Here is a 22,136-nt window from a genome sequence, read left to right as displayed (position 1 = left end):
GCGTGCGTATATAAAATGTCACTGCAGTCCAGTAAAGACAAACGTAGCATCAACCAATCGCCTCAAATGATATAAAATCCCAATTTTAATCTCAGCGTCTATACCAGCTGTTGAATGTGGAAAATAAATGACAAAGAATCATCAATTAAAAATCCTAAATATTTAACATTTTACATTTGAAAACAGCATCGCCTTTGATTTGTTTGCATTTAAAACAAGCTTAAGATTTACCTGTAATCAATTAAAAGTATCGTTAGGTGAGAGACCAGCACGATGTAAAACAGTATCATCAGCATAAAAATGAAATTTTGCATAAGGCACATTTGAATTAAGACTATTTACATATGTAATAAAAAGGCACTGATCCCTGAGGAAACCACTAGGGAAGTTAAAGCCCCTACATGAACTCATTGACATCTTGTTCAGACAAGTCAAAAGTGTGAAAACTCTGTAATAAAGCTTCATTATTAACTGAATCAGATACTTTGGAGAAATTGATAAATTTGGCTGAAAAGTGTTATAGAGTCAAACAGGAGCTGGGAGGAAGGGAAGAATCTGTGATAACGCAGCTTTGTGCACTTTGGATGCATCACTGAAGGAGCGCTGCAGCTGTTTTGGTCAAAATAAAATATTTCACAAAAAAATAATTTAATATCAACCTAAGTTTATATGAAAAGCAGTTTCTAATTGTGACCTTTGGTTTGTTGGCAGACATTAATGACTACTTCGTGCTGTCAGACAGGTTCTATCCAAGTGATACGTTGAGTTTAGTAAAACTGCAGAACAATTCACAACAGAATGAGTTGATTCTTTAACTAGGACAGAGTATTAGAAAAAAGAAACCAATTACAAGAATAAAGTCATAATATTAAAATAAAAATGTCGAAATAAATAAGTCGTATAGTGCGACTTAATTCTGGTAACATGATTATTCTCATATTCAGACTTAATTTGCAAATTACTACTTTATTCTCTTAACATTATAACTTCATTCTCATATTATTACAATAATTTTCATATTATTACAACTTTATTCTCATATTATACCAATTTTCGTCTCGTAATATGACTTATTCTTGTAATAAAATTATTTTTTCTTAGTTTGTCCATAATACTCTGCCATAATTAATCATTTAAATCTCTCGGTACTCAGGTTAGTTTTTTCTAATAATTTTCTAAAAATCTAAAACTTGTCTCCTGATATCTAAATGTTGGTAAAAACCAGAAATGATAAATAATACAAACATAATGTCCTGATATATCCCTGAAATATGCCTGGATGTTTATTTCGGTGTTAATAAAAGGCTCTTTTCTCTGCATGCCGTGTTCAGACGTGTAGATGTTGACTGATAAATGCATTCATTATGACACACAGCCCAGAGTGTTGTGTGTGTTCCCATCCTGACATAAATCCCTCCTGAGAAACTGCAACATCTGCTCACTCATATGAAAAAATTCCCAGCCCTCCCCCCAAACACACAGCTTCCCACTTTCTCACACAAATAAAAAACAGATAAACAACACGGACACGCCGTGGAAAAAAAAAAAATCCACTCAATTCAACAGAAAGATGAGAAAAAAATAGAAAATGTCAACTATATTTTTCTGCCAGAAAAGTAAAGAAATCCTGTTGAATAAATCCAACTTTAATTAACAGTCATAACGAGGGAACTGATGCCACTTAGAGAAATGAAGTGGCGGACGTCCAGGGGTTTAACTTTCCAGAGTGGCCTTAATCCGGGGACTCGCCTGACCGCCTCCCCCAGGGACGGAGAGCCGAGGCTTGGGCGGGCCGGCCGCCCGGGCCTGACGGCGCTGGCTGGCCGGGCTTTAGGATCACTGCTAATCACTCCGGTATTAAAATGTCCGCAGGCCGCGGTGGGATTAGTTCCAAGCCGATGACTTTTAAAGTTATTATTTTTGCCCTGTGAGTTCAGGCTTCCTGAGCGCTGAGTGTCAGAAACGGGCGGAAGCTGCTTGTTGTCTCTGCTCATGTTCAGAGCGCTGCACTATGAGTGGAAGCCAAGTTCATTTATAAGCAGAATATAGAAGACCACCAGAAATCTGGAACATTTTCATTCAATTTTCACTAGCGGTGTTTACATTCACCATAAAAATAAATTAATTTAATGGAAATGTCCATTTTCAAAAAGGTTTTGGCGCAGGGTGTTTTGTTTTTGGCCGTATCGAAATTGGTTTATCTCACGAAACTAAAATGGAAAATTTTTTTTCACATCACACAAATCACATGATTAATAACCGAATGTTACTACTGGCGGAAACCACAAAGAAGAAACAGGAAGTGGATGATAATGTTTTTTAACGACTTTAAAAAAACTTATTCAGGTGTGATTTTAATTTTTCTTATTTAGTGGAAACACGGCAATTGCAAAATTTCAAAACATTATTTGGATTTTAAAGCAATGGAATTACAGACACTGTAATCTTGGAGCGTATCTATGTAGCTTAGCTTAGTTGGTGCTGGATGAAAACAGACAATTATTAGATAAAAATAATTTAAATCAACACCTTGGTATATTTCTAAAAAAACAAAAACTAGAAACTATTATTTTCCAAAACAACAAAGAACATAATAGTACTCAAAACCTAGTGGAGTTAGCAAGATAGCTAAATGGATTAGCTGTTTTAAGCTAGTTTGATTTAATAATAGTCAAATAATTAATTAAATAAGCTGAATTTAAAGGACAAAAATGTTAAAATACTATTAAAATTTTGCTTTATAAATGGAATTAGTAACTTCTTTGTAAAGCAATTAAGTGTTTTATCAAATTCAAGGCTAGCTGTATAGCTAACTAATTAGCGGTTAATATAAAGCACGATAAAGAAAAAGGAAAATGACTAAACACACAGAAATCATGTACTGAAAGCACCAAATAAATAATTAAATATGAGTAAAGTGTTAAGATTTCTAATAAAAAAATAAAAATAATAACCTGAGTTATACGGACAGAACATAAAATGAGCTAAAATTGATAATTAGAACTTGTCTGTGTGAGAGATGAACTGCATCTTTCAATAAAAACACAAACATCCTCCTGGCGCTCTTATTTCAGACCTCTATTCCCTGCAGCCTCACTACAGTAACAAACATATGGCAATAAACAGAGTACCATCTGACCCACATACACAGCAGAGGTGCATTCTGGGAAACGCTATGAAAGTCTGGCATGCTGGATATCTCTTCAGAATAAAAGTGTAGTGGATGAGGCTCTCACTCGTCATGTCATTCAGCATCATAAAGGAGAATTTATGTGGTAATAAAAGATCTGATTGATCAAATATTAAATTTATTGACTTTATGAAAACAAAATGTAAATGTCATGTCTTTTTTTACATTCTTTTATTAATTAGTTTGTTTAAAAGCTCCCAATGTTTTTCTGAGCTTCTGTGATTTTTCCCCACTCAGATTATTCACGTTTAAGCTCACAATTATTCATACCTCTGGAAGATTTAACATCAAAAAGGGGAAACATGCAAACAGCTGTTCAGTCATTAAAGAATGGAGGATCATTAATCATTCAGAAGGCTATAAATAGTTTAAATTTGTTCAAATGTTTGTTCTTTGTCTCATTTTTCAACAGATCAGAAAAAACATCTGATTTTAATTTTAAGCTGTAGTTTGATCAGATCCATCAACTTAAACTCATTCAAGATTTATTACAGTGACTGAAATATGTTTTTCTGAATTTTATTGTAATTTCTATTTATTTTGTTTATCTTTTTTACAAATAAAACTGAAACTGGAGAAAAAGTTAAGCCTACTGAGCAATATTTCCTTTTTAAGACTTAAAATTTACACATTTTAGGTGTAAAATCAAAGTTTTAGACTAAAAACTGACTGAACCAGAAACAGCAGCCCAGTGATCTCCAACATGTTTCTATTTCCTGGATGGATCATCGTTTCCACCAAGCCGTTTTTAATTCAATCCAGCCTAAACCCATTAGATTAACACATAATCAAAATGATGTGATTATCCAGAGTAACTGAATTATCTGATAAAGAGGGTCAGAGGTCACAGAGGGGGGGCGGAGGGCTGCCCAGTAAACTCTTTGTTTTGTGAATAAATAATTTCAGGGGTAAAATCTGACATCTGTCAGCGTGTGAACCCAGTTTTTAACAGGATGTGACCCAATTCCCTCTGAATCCACACAGCAACTGACTTCACAGGATTTCATGATGGCAGTCGCTGAATTTTGATGAACATTTGATATAAATAAGTTTATTTGTTTTTTAATTTTCCACCATATTTTAATGTTTCAAGTCTTTTATCCACTTTTTAAAGTGTTTCCAAGGCACAATCAGGTAGTTATGTTACCTTTAGTTGTTATAAAAATTATATATATATCAAATGTGACTTAAAATAAATGTTGACTTAAGTAAATAATTTAACACCTTAAAATTGGGCCTCTGTCTCTTTAAGAAGCTCCTGCTATTTCTGAAACAGGAAGTCATCACAACATGGCTTCTCCATTAACTGCCCATCGTTGATCGATTGTCCACCACTGTTTTCTTAAAAATCTGTTCTTAAATGTATGGAAGCACATTTCTGCCATGAAAGAAAAAAAATGAAGGCTCTTTATAGTAACTACAGTCATAGTTACAACCTTATAACTTGTAATCATGACATTTATTCTCACAATAATGATTTGTAATTATGATTTCAAAACTCGGATATGACATTTATGACTTCAAAATTCACAATTATGACTATAAACCAGGGGTGGGCACCTCCAGGCCTGGAGGGCCTAAAGGTCTCCTGCAACTTTTAGATGTTTCTCTACTTCAACACACCTGAGTCAAATAATGAGGCCATCAGCAGGACTCTGGAGAACCTGACGGCACTAGGAGGAGATTCAGCTGTTGGATTCAAGTGTGTTGGACCAGAGAAACGTCTAAGAGTTGCAGGACACCGGACCTCCAGGACCAGGACTGGTCCTGCTATAAACTCATAAATATGACTTTAAAACATCAATTTCTCATTTTAAATTTGTAATTTTGACTTTAAAATTTGTAATCATGACTTTCAAACTGAAACTCCCAATTTGACTTTCAATCAATATATGATGAATTCCTGTTGGGCTTGTATTTTTTTACTTTCATGGCAGAAGTGAGCTTCCATACATTTCTCATAAAGGTTTTGGGACAGAGTGATTTCAACATTTCCAAAGCTTTATTTTTTTGCCACTTGTTGATGATTTCACTGAAGTTGCACAATTTGAGTTTTGCATCTTTAAGGTATTTTTTCTGAAGGGAAATATTAGAAAACTTTGCTTTTTTTGACCAAACTTTTGCTCCGTAGAGTTTGGTGTTGTTCACATTGTGCAGATGTTTCCAACACATCAGGATTTGACTTTTGGGAGCGTGATATGAAACATTCAGCAGGATTCCCAGCCCTGTTTGTTGCTGCGCTGGCAGCCGGCCTGTCGGCTGTTTGTGTTTAAGCTCTCAGAGTTAAACTGTGGTGACACCTTGACAGCTTTCCTGTTATAATAAGACTCCAAACCAGGTTTCTTCCCTCATCATTTCCCGTCACAACTCTGTCAGGTTATTATGGGATGTTTTTTGTTGATTTTTAGGTGTGTGTTTGAGCGTGTGTGTGTGACAGACAGAGCCAGATGAGCGGGCAGATGTTTCCTCCGTCTCTCCTCCGACTGTCTGAGGAAGACTGACAACAGCTGGACGGACGCCAGGCCCACCAGAAACACAAAGAGGCGGCCATGTTTTATCCCGCGCGGCTTCGTTCATCAGCAGCTATTAGTTATTTCTGTTCGCTTGTCAAACGGTTAAACACGTTTAAATAAAAACCAGCCCAGAAAAATCGGTTCAGAATTAGCAAAACAGTTTTACATCAAGTCACAGAGCAGCAGATTTATTTTAACAGCAGCTGAATTAACATATAATTTGTTTTTAAATTGAGAAATTTGGAAAAGTTGTTTTAAAAGCCTGATGTTAATTAATGTGGTTTAGTTCCTAATTTATAATTATAGTAGCATATTTAATATAAATTTCACAATATTTGAAACTTTACATTCAACATCGATTTAATGAAGTTTCTTATATAAACGTATATCTGAGGAAAACGTCGATGTGACGTCAAAGTTTTTAGACTTTTTTTTTTAAGTTTGTAGTTGGAAAATTTTGCCATTTTGCTAGAAAAGTTGCTAGAAAAAATCCAGAATTATTCAATAATAATTGACCTTTTTGAAATCTGCACCTAAAAATCAACCAAAATATGAAAAGAACTAAAACTATTAGTACAACTAATAAAAACTAAACAACGTTTAGTTAATAATAACTAATAAAAATGAATAAAACACTAAAAACTAATTAAAATGAACTGAATTAGACAAAAAGTCAGAACAAAATGACTGTCAGAGGTTAGGATTGTCTGTTAGTGGATGAAGTCAGCAGTAGATTTAGTTTTCTGCATCAGTAATGAAAGAAAATGTTAGTTTTTAGTCTTTAACACTGAAATCCACCCAGAGGATTCAGCTGCTGTTAAACGTTTAAAAGGAGTCGTTCATCTGTACCATGTTCTTTTCCGGCGCCGCCTCGTTCTTTCCTTGCATACTTTCTTCTGCACAGATGAAGGTTTTCTCTCCGTTTGACCTGGAAAAGATAAATAATTATTCATCCATTAACAGCAACGCAGCAGACGGATTCCCAGGGCCGGAACAAGCCTTTATGGGGCCCGAAGCTGGTTTTTTTGGGGGGGCCCCATACAAACACCACATGCTTTCTCATTGGTTTCACATCCTAACATTTCTGTTTATCTGCTAGCATTAGCTTCATTTGTAATTAGCTTACATCACACCAGCGTTATTACAGCTGTTGATTTTAGCCTTATAGGATTAACAAACTAAAAATAATTATTTGGGTTTTGAAATGCAGAGTTGTATGTAAGGTGCCATATTTTTTTATTTTAACTGTTTGAAAGTAAAATCAGCTGATAAACACTAAATTTACAGTAAACAAGTTGATATTATTTGTGTAACAACTATAAAAACAATATAGATATTGTTTTTATCCATGTTTAATAGCATTTAGTTTGCATTATTTCATGTTATTTTAAATATATATTTTTTTTTATCATGCTAGCTTGCTGCTCTGTGGGGCCGCTCAACTCACACATGCCTTGGGCCGGCCCTGGTGGTTCCCAGCGCTGGTTTACCTGTGCGATCGGCCGATGATCTTCTCAGTGAAGCAGGTGAGTTTGCGGCTCTCTTCCTGGTACCTGTGCAGGTCGAGGGTCAGCAGGTCACGGAGCGCGCTCAGTGCCTGCTCCTGGAACACCAGCTGTTCAGACCGGATCAAACGATCGGCTACGATGGCCTCAAACTTCTGCAGAAACACGAGAAAATGGAAAACATTTTCACTCAGGAAGCTGCAGAGAGGAGCTACGGCAGATTATTAGGGAATAAATTATAAGATGAGAATATGTTCATTATATTACCAGATGAAAAAAAGTTGTCCTAATGACAAAAAAGCTTAAAGTTATGAAGTCATTTCATTATCCTGCTACTGTATATTCACATCCTAACGTCTTTTATTCTGAAATGAAACGTGTGTTTCCTGTTTCCTGTTTTTCAATCTGTGGACTCAGAAACGAATCAATGAACAAACAGATTTTGCTCTTTGTAAGGAAAAACTTTTCCATGAATCGATGCTGATCTGCTGAACGTTTCCTCAAAGTGAAGTCTGGATGTTTCTGTGCGGTAACTTACGGCGGTCGTCTGAGGGCGGGAAGCGGTCGTCGCTTCTTCTTCTTCTGTCCGTTTCTTCTTCTGCTGAAGGTCGGGCGGCTCGGCGGTCAGCTGCTGCAGGCGGCCTTCGATCTCACACAGTCTGGAGACAAAAACACATTCAGAGTCCCTCCCTGTTGATTTATAACTATCACAGGTCCTACAACATCACAACAGCAGCACAGGTACGGACCACCAACACGGCCAAAACTAATAACAGCTGCAAAGATTTATAAACAGGAAAATAAGTTAAATTCTACACTATGGAGGGCTGATGCGTCCATACTACGAATAAAAGCTACAGAGATATGTAAATAATAAAATTAATCAAGTACAAAATGTATGGAGAACCAATACAGTCAAAATTAACAACTTCAGAGACATACTGTCAGTAAATTCATGGAGGACTAGTACTGCCATAACTAAATGCTACAGACGTAGCAAACGAGTGAAGTACTAAATGTATGGGGCACCGATACAGCCAAAATTAAAGGCTTAAGAGACATAAATAGTAAAGTAAAACTATATGTATGGAGGACTAATACATACAAATTTATTAAAAGTTACAAGGTTACAAATTGCAAAATAAATTAAATACAAATGTATGGAGGACTAATACTGACAAAAAACATTTATATGAATTATTTCACTTACAGTTTTAGAATTGTATAAATTAACTTGGTTCTCAAATTTGTACTGTTTTATGTATTGTATTGTACTGATTTATTGTCTCAATTTATTTCCCTGTTTAACTTTTTTTTCATTTACAAAAATATTTTATACATCTGGAAATATTCAGCCTGTGTTTATTTTAATAGCTGTACCTTTTTTATTTCTTCTTCTGCTTATTTCTCATATTTATTCCTAGATTTCTTGCCAGGTCTCTGTTTTTTATTGTTACATCTGCTTTGCTGCCAAATTTAACTGGCTTTCATTTATTTCTGTATTTATTTTCATTTTGGCTGCTTTAGTTCTCCACACAAACTGGATTGTTCCTCTGGAAATCATTCAATACATCAAGATAAAACAGAACAGCAAATATTTAGGCAGTGAAAAATGACAAGGCTTTGCAGAAATGTAATTATTGAGCAACTTATGCAACAAATCTTTCAGTTTTTTTGCTGTTTGAGTCAAAACAAATCTGATGGAATATGTTTGTTCTGTTTCACCCCAGAAAACCCAAACCCAGATAATCACTGAGTCCAGAAAGAAGTGAATAAAAGCTGCAGTTTGGGATCCTAAATCCTGACAGGCTGCAGGTTTTTAACCGTCTGACGGCGAAAACAGACAAACGTCCAGACAGACACAAGTTTTAATACAAAGCTGCAGGTTTGAGTAAAAACTTGATTTATAATGAAAAATTTCTCATTATTCTCATTTTTCTGCTTTAAAATGATGATGGAAGCAGCGAGTGATTCCCCATCTGTCCACTGGGAGGCGCTAGACCTCTGTTAGAAAGCATCAGAGGATCTGAAGTCAAAGATTTGTTAAGTTTTGTTTGTGGCGAGGAAGAGGAGGCTTTGATGAAGCAGGTAAATCATTTCACAGAATAAAAACACAAAGAGAAATAACTTCATATTCTGTTAACGAGTTTCTGAAGGAGGAGCTTCACCTGGAGGAACAACAGACACATTTTATTTATGATGTAGAGCAGAAACACAGAGAGATAAACAGATTTAGTTCATAAATTATCATGGAAATTAGATTTTAGTTACATGTTTTGGAAAAATCTATTTTCAGGATGTTTAAAAATAACATTTAAAAATAATTCAGATTAAAACTAATCTGTGATCCTCCAGAGAAAAACCAGAGACTGATGAAGTTTCAGTTTTATTTCCATCTGTTTTCGCTGCTGATTTAACATGAAACCAATGGAAGCCCACAGCATGCTGCTGCCACCGTTACTGTTCAGTGAACAAGGTTAGTTTTGATAGAATTTTAAAATTTCATTTTGCTTTTACTTCATATTTGTTTGATCAGAATCATTTTAGTGTGATAAATAAGCAAAAGTAGAAGAAATATTAAGGGGGATAAACACATTTTTACCCAGAATTGATCTCCATAATTCACCAAAATGCTCAATAATACAAATAAAAAAATGTTAAATATTACAGTAAAATCTGCCGTTTTGTGTGAATCTCCTTTCAGCTTGTTATTCAAACTGTAGAAAATGTATTTATTGGAGGAAAGCAGGACGAATCACCCGGGAAACGTCCCAGTGGACCGGAACCAGAACCGACGCCTGACACACGTGAACACTTCCTCCGCCAGCTGCCGGCGGCTCTGCTGACGTACGGAGAGGCGTGAAGACGAGAAAACGCTCCTCGCACCAGAACCTGCCGGGTTTTTACCTTCTGATTGTTTCACAACCAGAATTCATACGTTCATCTGGATTTCTGTTTGTTTTTCCTCCAGAAAATGATTCATTCAGACGAATAAAACCCGGGAGAAAACACGTCAAAACTGAGGCGGAGAATGAAAAGATCAAGATTTAAAATGTTTCCATCAAGGGCAGAAAAAAACCCGAGTCCAGGGCCGGAGCCACAGGGTTGGGGACCTGGGCTGGAGCCAGTAATGGTGCCCAGAAAAAAGATTCAACTAATGCAAATTATAAATCATTACGATACATCAGAGAATATAAACTGATAAATTATAGATTTAATATCAGAAAAATGCACAAAAAACGCAAAATAATTTGATAAAATCATAAAATAGTTTTGCAACTCACTTTCACCCTGCAGGTTTTGTCATTAATTTGGTCGTTCAGAAGATTTTAGATTAATTTTAATAATTTAGAGATCCAGTTTTAAAAATCATTGTTTCCGGATTCATTTAAAAATATTTTGTGTTTTCATCTGAGCCTCTTCTATTTTTAAATTATGACATCATAGCTCCATATTTCTCTATATTTATGTTTTTCTGTCTACTGCGTCATTCTTTGGACGTACTACAGCGCCACCGCCTGGCCTGGCAGACCTAGCGGTGTAGTTCAGTAAAATAATCATTTTTTGAAGAAAGTGGATTTCTATTTCATGTTAGAGCTAAAAAAATAATTTTGCCTCATTAAAAACAAAACTGATCATTTGGTTCAATTGTCACTTTGTATTGTCAGCAAAAACTACATGAAAAATGTCACTTCTTCTTTAAAACCTTTTGCTGAATCTTAATTTTCCGTGAAGGTCGGTGAACCGAGGCTGAAGGTCAAACCCGGTTGGGTTCGGCTGGGTTCAGGAGCCGCTGCCAGTGACAGTTATCTCACGTTCCAGCAGGTTCAGCGGCTTTTTCCCGTCACTTTCAAACGGGAGGAGATTTAAAGATGAAGCGCTGCGCTGGGACGTTTCCAACCTGCCAGTCGGCCTGTTGCTGCTGGCAGCTCAGAGGCCTGTTGCATAACCGCAGGCTGCCAGCGGGAACCACGGCAACGCACACTGTCAGGGTGGAAACTGCACCGCTCCTCCGTAAACCTCACATTATTCACAAGCAAACTCAGAATTAAAATAAAATGAAAAATCTCACTTTGTAGTCGATCAATGTTTGCAGCTGGACTTTGACTAGACCATTCCAGCAGTTTGGATCAAACAGATGGACTCACATCTGACTCTAGAAGACTTTGAATGGACCGTGAACTCTGATAGAAACCAATAACTTCAAGGTTTCCGATTCTTTGGCTGCTGAGCCCAGAGCATCATTCCTCCTCCTCCGTGCTTCGTACTGTGTTTGTCTCATTTGGCACCGAAGCAGCAGAGAGAGGCTGATAACTGGATTTAATAATCAGCAAATGAGAGCAGCAAGTTGATTTACTTCAGATGTAAAGGTTCAGTCCCTGATCGGACCTTAAATCCTCCAGCAGCAGGTAAATCTGCATGAAGCAGCAGCTGAAGCAGCGATTAGCATCAGGCTGTCTGGACTCTGATCCGAGGAGAAACTGGAGGTTTTCCTGGAATGTGATCAGAGTTTAGAGGAGCGGCTGTGAGCCGCCACACCTCGATGTGTTTTAACTCGTCTTTTCTGAAACAATGGAAGGAGAAACGACGACGTCATGAGAGAGCAGAGCTGCAGAGAAACCGAGACAAAAGAAAATCTGGTCCTGATCCAACATGGAAACTGACATTCAGACATATTTCAGCTTTAAAACACGATTTATGTCCTGAGTATGCAACAAAATTTCGTTCTGTATACACCCTGTGCATGCAAAATGACAATAAAGTCAGTCTAAGTCTAAGTCTAAAATATGAAGAAGGAAAAGCAGGAAGGTGATGAACTGCAAAACTAAAGTTCATACATCTTCATCAACACCAGGAAGATTAAAATAATAAATCTTTAGCAGCAGAAACAAATATTCCCAGATAATCAATCACAAAATCCAACAGAACAACCCAGAAAATCCAAACTATCAAAACTTCACTTCCTGTTTGGATATTTAACGTTTTTCACTCTAAAAAATGAGAATAAAAACTGAATCCTTTCATGCAGCTTTCCGGTCATTTTAAGTATCTGAAACCAGAATTTCTAAAAGTCTCAACCGTAACACAGCAGTCTCTTGTTTTATTAACATATTTTGACTTTATTTTGAAAGTCCAAGTTAAAGCATCTTCCTGTTTCTTCTTCAACAATTAAAAAAAAACTAGAGACTCAAAATTCACAATATATTTGGCTCCATGTTGGATTTATTTAGAAAAGCAAAACAAAGCAAAATGCCGAGTCACTTGTTACCATGGCGATTCCCACTTGGAAACAGAACGAACTGGACAAAAACTTTTTCCTCAAACAAACAGTCACAGTGTGAAAACTAAAGGTCCTGTTAAAGTAATTCCTCCACTGAAAGGGACAAAACGCTCCTGTGGACGAGCGTGTCCATTTTCATGTCTGTCCAGGGTTTTATATGGGAGTTAGGACATGTCAAGACAGACTTATGGAGCTACATTTAGGCCAAAATGTTTGTGAGGAAAAAAGAAAAAAACTAATTTTCAGATTCAAGCTGTTTTCTCAGTTTCAATTTTACTTTTTTTCCTGTTACGTTTAGTTTTCTCTTCAATAAAGGCAGTTAACGTCTGCAGACCACACACATCCTGGACACATACTGTTTGGCTTCAATGTTAAATATGTATGAATTACTTTTCCTTTTTATATATTTACAGTAAATAGAAAGTTAAATCAATATCAAATTCCTTGTTTGTTAACAGCTTGGTGAATAAAGCTGATTTTGATTAAAACACTTTAAAACTTATTTGTTTAAATTTGACGATCCAAGTTTTATGAAGCAGATCAAAGCTTCCATCAACAAAGTCACCAGTCCAGGTTTAAAATGTCCAGACAGGAAGTCAGTGCCTCATTAATGTTTTTTTCCGTTAGCGGCGGTTAGCAGGAATCCCCACAAACCGACGGACGAAGATCCACTTTCGCTTCCCTCCCTCACCTTCTGCTCGACTCGAACTCAGGAAGGCAAGTAGGATCCTGTTGCCTGCTGCAGCGAAGCAGAACCTGCTGCTGTCAGGAGACACTTTCATGTGACAGGAAAATCCCACAAACCAACAGCGAGCCGCTCCACACCCACTCATGTTCAAACAGCGCCGCGCTCGTCCACAGCAGCTCCAAACACAACAGCACAGAGAGACGAGATAATAAAACAAACACCAGGTTTCATGTTCTGAGAAACTGGAACATCTGTGACTTTTAAAGTTTTATTTTATCCTTTTCTGCTGATAAATGAGCTGATATTTGCATTTTAAGTGTCAATTAATCCAATAAAACAACCAAAGCCAGGCAGAAATGTTACCAGCTGTAAAGTTTAACCGTTAGAAAAAGTCCAGTTTTGATCAGATACACTGAAAAAACATAATCAATATAAACATTAAGTTTTAATTCATTTAAAACTCAGGATGAACCGAAAATCTGAGCCAACATCCAACATCAGCAGATAACCAATATTTACCAACATTGATCACAACGTTAAACGTCCCACAATCCTCTGCTGCATCACCATTAGTCACAAAGCTAAAGTGCTACATAAACACAGTATTTTGTAAGCTAACACTAGAGCGCTAAACCAATACGGCATTTAGCGGAAGCTGAAGCTAACCGGCTAAATTTCACCATGTTTATATCCACAGTGTCTCCATGGCAACATGAACGTTAACATAATTCGACTCGATAACTAAAACATCAACACGGGTCAAACTTTATCCAACTGAAAGTTTAGAAAACAGTAAATTAGTGTTTTAAAATTTATCTGCAGAAGCTAAATGTTCTTATAGTTAGTAAAAATGCTAAGCTAAAAATTAGCTCCACTGTTAGCTCATTAGCAGAAATATGCCAATAAGAGTAATTATTCTAATAAATAATTAATATTATAATTTAAAGGGGAAACAAATCATCTGTAAATAAATAAACAAATGATTCTAGAAAGTTTTTCTCCTTTCCTCTGACCAGTCAGACCAGTAGAGACCAGTAGAGACCAGTAGACAGCTAGCAGTGGTTTCCACTCACTGTGTTTGGATGTTTCTGAGCTCCTGCTCCGTTCGGCTCTGCAGCTCCTGGAGGTGAAAGGTCAAGTCCTGACTCAGAGCAGCAAACCGTGACAGCTCCTGTTCTGGGTTCTCCTCCAACACCGAACCCTGACAGGGGAACATTTCAAACAGAGGTCAAAGTTCATCTTTAACCAGGCGATGGACGACGCATCGGCCAAACACTGAAACCTCCTGACATGTCAGGCGACAAAATGAGAAATCCTGTTTTCCTGTTAACTCTAGAAGTTAGAGGCTGAACCAGAAGTTTTCAATTTCACAAGCTAACAGAGCCACCGCTGCTGCTAGCTCTGATAGAAATGACCTCTGACCCAGAGGCTCTAGCGTTAGCAACGACTGTTTGTGGACAGAATCCCTGAGAGACACTGCAGGGAGAGAGAGAGAGAGAGAGAGAGAGAGAGAGAGAGAGAGAGAGAGAGAGGGAGGGAGAGAGGAAGAGATAAACAGAGGGGAAGACAGATGAACAAAAAGAAAGAGAGAAATAGAGACGTATGGACAAGACAAACAACTAAAGCGATACGCCAACTTCATATTTAGCAGAAGCTAATGCTAAAGCTCTTTATGAAGATGGTATTTAGCAAAGCTAATGCTAAAGCTCTTTATGAAGATGGTATTTAGCAGAAGCTAATGCTAAAGCTCTTTATGAAGATGGTATTTAGCAAAGCTAATGCTAAAGCGTTATTCCAACATGGTTTTTAGTGAAGCTAATGCTAAAGCTCTTTATGAAGATGGTATTTAGCAAAGCTAATGCTAAAGCTCTTTATGAAGATGGTATTTAGCAGAAGCTAATGCTAAAGCTCTTTATGAAGATGGTATTTAGCAAAGCTAATGCTAAAGCGTTATTCCAACATGGTTTTTAGTGAAGCTAATGCTAAAGCTCTTTATGAAGATGGTATTTAGCAAAGCTAATGCTAAAGCTCTTTATGAAGATGGTATTTAGCAGAAGCTAATGCTAAAGCTCTTTATGAAGATGGTATTTAGCAAAGCTAATGCTAAAGCGTTATTCCAACATGGTTTTTAGTGAAGCTAATGCTACAGCTCTTTACCAAAATGGTATTTAAAAAGGCTAATGCTAAAGCGTTACACCAACCTTTTATTTAGCAAAGCTAATGCTAAAGCTCTTTACGAAGATGGTATTTAGCAAAGCTAATGCTAAAGCGCCACTCCAATAAGCCATGTTTGTTGCTCTCCACTGTCGCCACGTACTTGCTGAGGAAAAGTGTTTGATCCAATTTTTCACGTTTCATTTTGTGATGAACGGATTTGGACCGATGGTTCAGGTGAACCGGCCCTTTAAGAGCCCAGTTACATTTCTGAGCTTTCCAGTTAAAATAAAGATGTAATCTGAACCAGAGCGAAGACTGAACAGAACCCAGCAGTTCTGCTGACCGGACAGGTGAGTCCGGACAGATCCAGAAGAACCGGGTCAGACCGAGGACAGAAACCTCATCAGTAACGGCGGAGCGGCTCGGTTCTGGTCCAGTCTGAGCCTGCTGGAGCGGCCAGAGGCCTCGGAGCGCCGTGGGCTGGAAGACAACAGACCGGCTGAGTCATCCTGGCAGAACGCGGAGATCGACCCGATTCACCCCGTCATCTGTCTGTCTGAGTCCGTCTGAGTCCGTCTGAGTCAGCCGGCCAGGAGGAGCCAGAACCGACCAGAACCAACCAGAACCAACCAGAACCGACCAGCAACAACAACAACTCAGCTCAACAACATTTACCTCCACAGAGAAAACATCCCAGCAAACCTGAATAAAACAACTTTCAGCTAAATATCGATCAATAATCCGCCAATATTGATGAGGAAATGTTAATCTCCACTGGCAGATTATTAATAATCCAGAGTCTCTTCAATAATCTGCCAGTGGAACCAGTTATTTTAAAATCAGCTTAAAGAAATTATTGACTTGAAAAAGCTGCTATTTTTTACTTGTAAGTTAATTTCGTTTTATTTCCTGTGAACTAAAATATTCAGACCAGAAATTATTTGGAAATATATTTTTTTTTCAGGAGGAATAAAACGGATTTTTAATATTCTCCGTATGAATCCAGGATTTTTTTTACTGAAGCTGATTTCATGTGCGGAGAGAAAAATGAAGCTTTTGGCCTGAAGAGTCGTGATGAAACAGAGTCCAGACGGTCAGAGGATGAAGCAACCAGAACCAGAACCAGAACCAGAACCTCACAGAAACACGACTGTGAAAACAAACCTCATGAAAACATTTCCACATTTTAGCTCATTAGTTTATTATTTAGGGATTTTATGTAATAAAACAACAACGGAGGAGAAGATGATTCACAATTCAAGATTTTTTTATTTTTAATCTGAAAAGTGTGGCGTACATTTGTATTCAGTTCTTTTCTCTGATAGGAAATCTGGTTGAAACAATTAATCAGATTAATCAATTATAGACATAACGTTCAACTAATGTAGTAATTTATTAGTTATTAACTGGAATATATTGACTCAAAAAAGCAATTTGATGAAACAACAACAAAAAATATACATAAATATTTTAATCAAAATGTAAAAAACCTTTTTTATCTGTAAACAAGTTTTATCCAGAACTCAAAGTGTCAGTTTTAGCTTCACCCAGTTCAACTTTTATTTAAAATATCTCTTATTAAGCACCTTTTGCTATCAATTATTAATCAATAACTGTTAATAAATAAAAAATCACAATAAATTAATTTTTGTCTTTTTAATAAAATGAATTTTGTGGCCCATCTGTAGTTTAAATTAAAAGTTTAGACACTCCTGGTTTAGATCAAAGCAGATTCATGTATCAGAATGGCCTAGTCAAAGCCCAGAGCTAAATTCAAATTTAATCTGAGGAAAAACTTGGACATTCACCGACGTTCTACAGAAAAACCTCAGACCTGAAGCTGGATTTGACTAAAAAAGCACGCCGCACTATTCAGATCACTAATGAATCTGATTCATTTGGTTCAGTTCCTGAACTCCTCTGAGTGGCTCTGAACTCTGGATTTTAAACTTGTGAGGTTTTTACCTGCTGGTTGTCTGCAGTCGCTAACCACAGGAAGCTAACTTTGTCCTCTATCAGCTGCCGTAGTTCGTCCACAGAAACGGGCAGCTCCTCTCCGCTCCTCTGGAAACCTGGAGTCTGAGCAGAGAGACGGGAGCTCAGGGATTTATCCTCTCAACTTTCAGAACCGCAGGATTTCACAACATTTGGAAACAGCAGAGTGAAGCGCTGCAGCTTTCAGCTAACGTAGCTTCCAAGCTAGCTGACGTTTGTTTGCAGGTTTCTTCAGCTTTCAGTTTCCATCCAGGTCAGAAGATTCTCACAGGAATGTGTTTAATCATAAATCAGGAAGAAAATAATTTCCTAAACCGATGAACCGTTGAGACGTTCAACCAGCAGGTCAACAGATTGTTTCGCTTTAATTTAATTTTTTATCTTGTGATTTTTCTAATTAAATGCAACTGAAATCAGACTCTTGTGAGAACGATTTACGACCCCAGAGATGATGACGGTTTTCACCAAGATATTAACATTTTTCCATATCACAGCTATGAAAACTAGCAAGCAGCAGTTTGTGTTAAAACATAAACTCTGCAGATTATTTTTGTTATGAACTAACGTTTAAGTAACTTTACAGCAAGAAATAAGAGATTGTTTTAAGACAATAATTCCTTAATATGATGAAAAAGTGAGAGTTTGACTGGAAGATAAATTTTCCCTGCAGAAGTGAAATAAACTGGCACTTTTTCATCAGGATTAAGGAGTTATTGACTTAAAACAATCTCTTCTATCTTGATAAAATGTTACTCCTTGGTAAGTTTTGCACTAGAAACTAAATAAAAGTACTTGGTCAGACGTTGTGTTTTTGCAGTGCAGGGTTGAATAAATCACCGTGTTCGGAGGTCAAACGCTCCGTTTCCCAGCGTTTCCTGCCTCCTCTGCAAGTTTAATTAAATGGTTTTTGAAACACAAGCCGACATTTTAAAGGCTAAACAAATTTTAAGTACACGCACCAAAAAATGGAAAACGGGAAAAATTCAAGCGAGCGTTGCTACAAAGGTTCCTGACAGACTTAATGAGCAACTAAATGAGGAAGCAGGAGTGAAATCTGCGGCGCTGCCTGGTTGTTCAGGGCCTCACACACCTACAGCTACACGCAAACACAAGAATATTGTAATTCTGAACCTTCCCGACTCAAAGCCTTCATCTACTTTTCTCTGCAGAAAACACAGACGGACAGCCGGCAGTTAATTTGTTTGCATCGCTGTGCGAGGTGAAGAAGTCGTAACATGAGTGGGCCGGATGCTGACGACACACACGCTGTGATGACTGATTAAACTCAATCAGAACCGTCTTTTGTGCTTTAACTCCTCTCAGAAAGCCACACTCGCTCCAGAAATGGGATGAAATGATAAAACTGTACATTATTTAAGTTGCGTTCAACCATCAGAAGCCCCAACAAACTTGTTTCGCTTCCATAAAAGGTAATTATAAAGCAAAGCGGCGCCTGATGAATGAGACGCTGTAATTCTCTCCTCATTACTCCTTGACCTCGTCTCTCAGAATTAGGCTTATATGCTGCTAATGTTCCACTAATTATGTTACACAGCTAAATGTAATTGGAGAAACAAATTAGCTCTATAGAAATGTAATTTCTAGCAGACAGGGCTCCTCTATCAGAGGAGATACTCACATTTTATCGTTTTAAATAAAAATGATATGCTAATACGGATAACCACCATTAAAGCTGTAAATGACTCTGCTGCTCCGCAGGGATCCGACAAAACGACCTGAATGTGTCGGTGCTTTGGTTTAAAAAAGGCTAACCGTAGATGTTAGCCATATTAGCTAAACATTTCAGAGCTACTGGGTAAAAACTACAGATTTAAGGCAATTATTTACCGAAAACAACAACAACATTAGGAGGATTTCAAAGTAATAATCATCCTGAAAAATCTACTGTCAGCTAAACTACAACTGGCAAAACTAACAGAGTTTAAACTAACTTGCTAACTAAGTGAAGCTTAGGGTTATTTATGAGCTGTTGGGTTAGCATGTAGCTAACCCAACAGCTCATAATTCTGTTATTGTAACACAAATATTAGTCTGGACTTCAATTTGGTTTTAAACTGACAAATAATGTTTATTTAGGGAAACAAAAAAAGTCCTTTTACTGATAATCACAAAGCTTAAGAAGTTAGCTTCCATGCTAGCTATAGCATTAGCTACTTGATGATGGTTTACACATCTATTCAAACTTTAAATTCTGTTTATAACTTCTAACTGTGAATTATTTCCTTCTGTTTTAAGGTTTATTAATATCAGATAACTAAATATAATGAAAAAAAGTCATATTTTAGAAATAGTCAGCTAAAAATACAGCTAGCCTTTGTTAGCTAGAACAAACACAGTGGTTCTTATTATTTTCTTTAAGAAAAGTGACTTGAGGAGAATGTCAAACATTTCCATTTCATTTAAAAAGGATTTGCTAACTAAAATACTCAGCAACCAGGTGGCTACTGTCAATACAAGCCTTTAAAACAACATTTTTATGTCTAATGAGATAGAAATAAACGTTGTTTACAGCATCTGTGATATTGATTTATGAAAGTTGGCCATACTGGATTTTAGAAATCAGGTTGTAACCGTGAATAAAAATCTGTCAGTAGGATGTTGCTTGTAAAAATGTGTTTTTACTGAGATGTTTTATTTATTAATCAAAACAATTAGTCATCTCTACCTTTCTTTTATCACATTGACTATGCATTTTGACAGCTTTGGGTTTCCGTACAACCGTTTTCTAGGTAGAAAACGAATAATTTTGTTCTAAAAATGCACTTTAGAGTTTAAATGCAAATCAGATCCAACCAGCAAGAACAGAACCAGTGAGACAGAACTCAGTGGTGTTAGTTTAAGTCAGAGTTAAAGTCCCAACAGCTGATTTTTATTTTTATTTTTGTGAAATACTCACAGTGGGATCTGCAGAGACGTTCATGTTGAGCGTTTTCCTGCCTGAGCTCAAACTAACGGAGGTTTGGGCCGTGGGAGAGCGGCTGGGTGGGCCGAGCCGAGCCGCTGTGTACATGGAGACGACCTTAACGACAACCTGCAGCTGGCAGAGAGTCAGTCGGGCTGAGGAGCCGACCCGATTGGCTAAAAACTGAAACTCAGGCTGAGGAACCGACCCGATTGGCTAAAAACTGAAACTCAGGCTGAGGAGCCGACCCGATTGGCTAAAAACTGAAAAAAGTTTTGGCAGGAAAGTGAGAGGCTCAAAGACAGAGAAAGAAACAAGGAAGGAGGACAAGAAGAGCTGAGGTTAAAGGTCAGGGTTCCTTCACTCAGTGTGATTGAAATAATAAAGATCACTAGGAAGGAAGGAAGGAAGGAAGGCAGGCAGGCAGGCAGGCAGGCAGGCAGGAAGGAAGGAAGGCAGGCAGGCAGGCAGGAAGGAAGGAAGGAAGGCAGGAAGGAAGGAAGGAAGGAAGGAAGGAAGTGCTGCTCCGCTCATTTGACTCTGTGGAATCAAAACAAGGAGGACCTGTGACTCCCCAAAAGTGGCTTTAGCAGTACATTAGCAGTATAAGGAAAGGAGGAAGGAAGGAATGTAGGAATGAAAGAAGGATGGGAAAAAGAATGAAGAAAAGGAAGGAATGACACAGAAAAGAAGAAAATTACAAAACTGTAAGGAAAAAAGGAAAGAAGAGCAGAAGGAAATGACCAAGGAAAGGAGAGAAGGAGTCATAGAGGGAAGGAACTGAGGAAAGTCAAAACCTTCGGTGGAGGAAGAAAGGAATTAATTTCAGCACTATTTTTTTTCCGTATCTGGTATTATTCACTTCTCCGGTTCGGATCCGCTGATTATTTTCATGTTTCTCATTTAGATGCATAAATCTGTGACACAGCGCCCCCTGCAGCAGAATAAAGGCACGACACCCTGAGCTGTTTAAAGCTCCTTTATCACGTTTTTATGTTTTTACTGCAGATTTTATAAATCTGGTCCATTTTTAATAAATTTGATGTCTGAATCAGAACTGAAAGTGAAGTCAGCGCTTTGCTCCGGGTTGGATTCCCACCTCAGGGAGCGTCCAGGCGGGGCGACGCCCTGGGCTCGACTCCAGGTCCGACACGCCCTGATAAGCAGGCCGCCTCAACGAGGGCCGCGCACACACACACACACACCCGCACTGCGCACACACTCTGAGCACACACACACCCGCACTGCGCACACACACACACGCTGGCGGATATTACGCAACTCAGATACATAAAAACCTTCATCCTTTAACAAACCTCATTTTACTGGCAGGAACTTTTCATTTAATGGAGCAAAAACATCAATAATAATCTGAAAAATCTCAAATTTAAGAGTTTAAATCTGAAAAACTGAAATAGTTGTAAATATGTGAGCAAATTTCAGGAACTTTCCCTTTTATCTGCGCCTGAAAACGTTCCTACAAGTTTCTGATTCCTTTCTGATGAAACTCAGCGTGACGGTCAGAATGAATCACAGCTTTTGTCCTTTTAATCCAGGAAAACTTCCAGAATACTCAGAAAAACCACAGATGTGGAACATTTTGAGAGTTTGGGATTACAGACTATAAACTGTTTATTTTAAATAAATAAAGATTAAATTCAAAACTCCAGCAGCTTGTAGATCCGAAGACGTCAAGAGGAGACGGACCGAACATGGGAATCTGTTCAGGAAACTGAATCTGTTCAGGGAACTGTTCAAAGTAAAGAATCTGTTCAGGAAACTGAATCTGTTCAGGAAACTGAATCTGTTCAGGAAACTGTTCAAAGTAAAGAATCTGTTCAGGAAATTGAATCTGTTCAGGAAACTGAATCTGTTCAGGGAATT

At 37.6% G+C, this 22,136-nt stretch overlaps 1 protein-coding gene across 3 annotated transcripts in view; it reads right to left on the bottom strand.

Moving 5' to 3' along the window:
- The window catches only part of LOC116724776 (cingulin-like protein 1), a 33,013-nt gene extending 12,638 nt beyond the window's left edge, over window positions 1-20,375 (bottom strand). For all 3 annotated transcript variants that reach the window (XM_032570500.1, XM_032570501.1, XM_032570503.1), the window contains exons 1-6: window positions 20,247-20,375; window positions 17,300-17,413; window positions 14,251-14,378; window positions 7,747-7,867; window positions 7,194-7,363; window positions 6,553-6,631 (exon numbers count right to left, since the gene is read on the bottom strand). In XM_032570500.1, coding sequence (XP_032426391.1) covers window positions 6,553-6,631; window positions 7,194-7,363; window positions 7,747-7,867; window positions 14,251-14,378; window positions 17,300-17,413; window positions 20,247-20,360 — 726 coding nt within the window. In that variant the 5' untranslated portion in view covers window positions 20,361-20,375. The remainder of the gene's footprint in view (window positions 1-6,552; window positions 6,632-7,193; window positions 7,364-7,746; window positions 7,868-14,250; window positions 14,379-17,299; window positions 17,414-20,246) is intronic.
- Between the last annotated feature and the right edge of the window lie 1,761 nt (window positions 20,376-22,136).

Source organism: Xiphophorus hellerii, chromosome 8, assembly GCF_003331165.1.
Source record: "Xiphophorus hellerii strain 12219 chromosome 8, Xiphophorus_hellerii-4.1, whole genome shotgun sequence".
NCBI lineage: Eukaryota > Metazoa > Chordata > Actinopteri > Cyprinodontiformes > Poeciliidae > Xiphophorus > Xiphophorus hellerii.
Note: the sequence above shows the minus strand (reverse complement) of the source record. Positions and strands in the feature narration are given on the sequence as shown.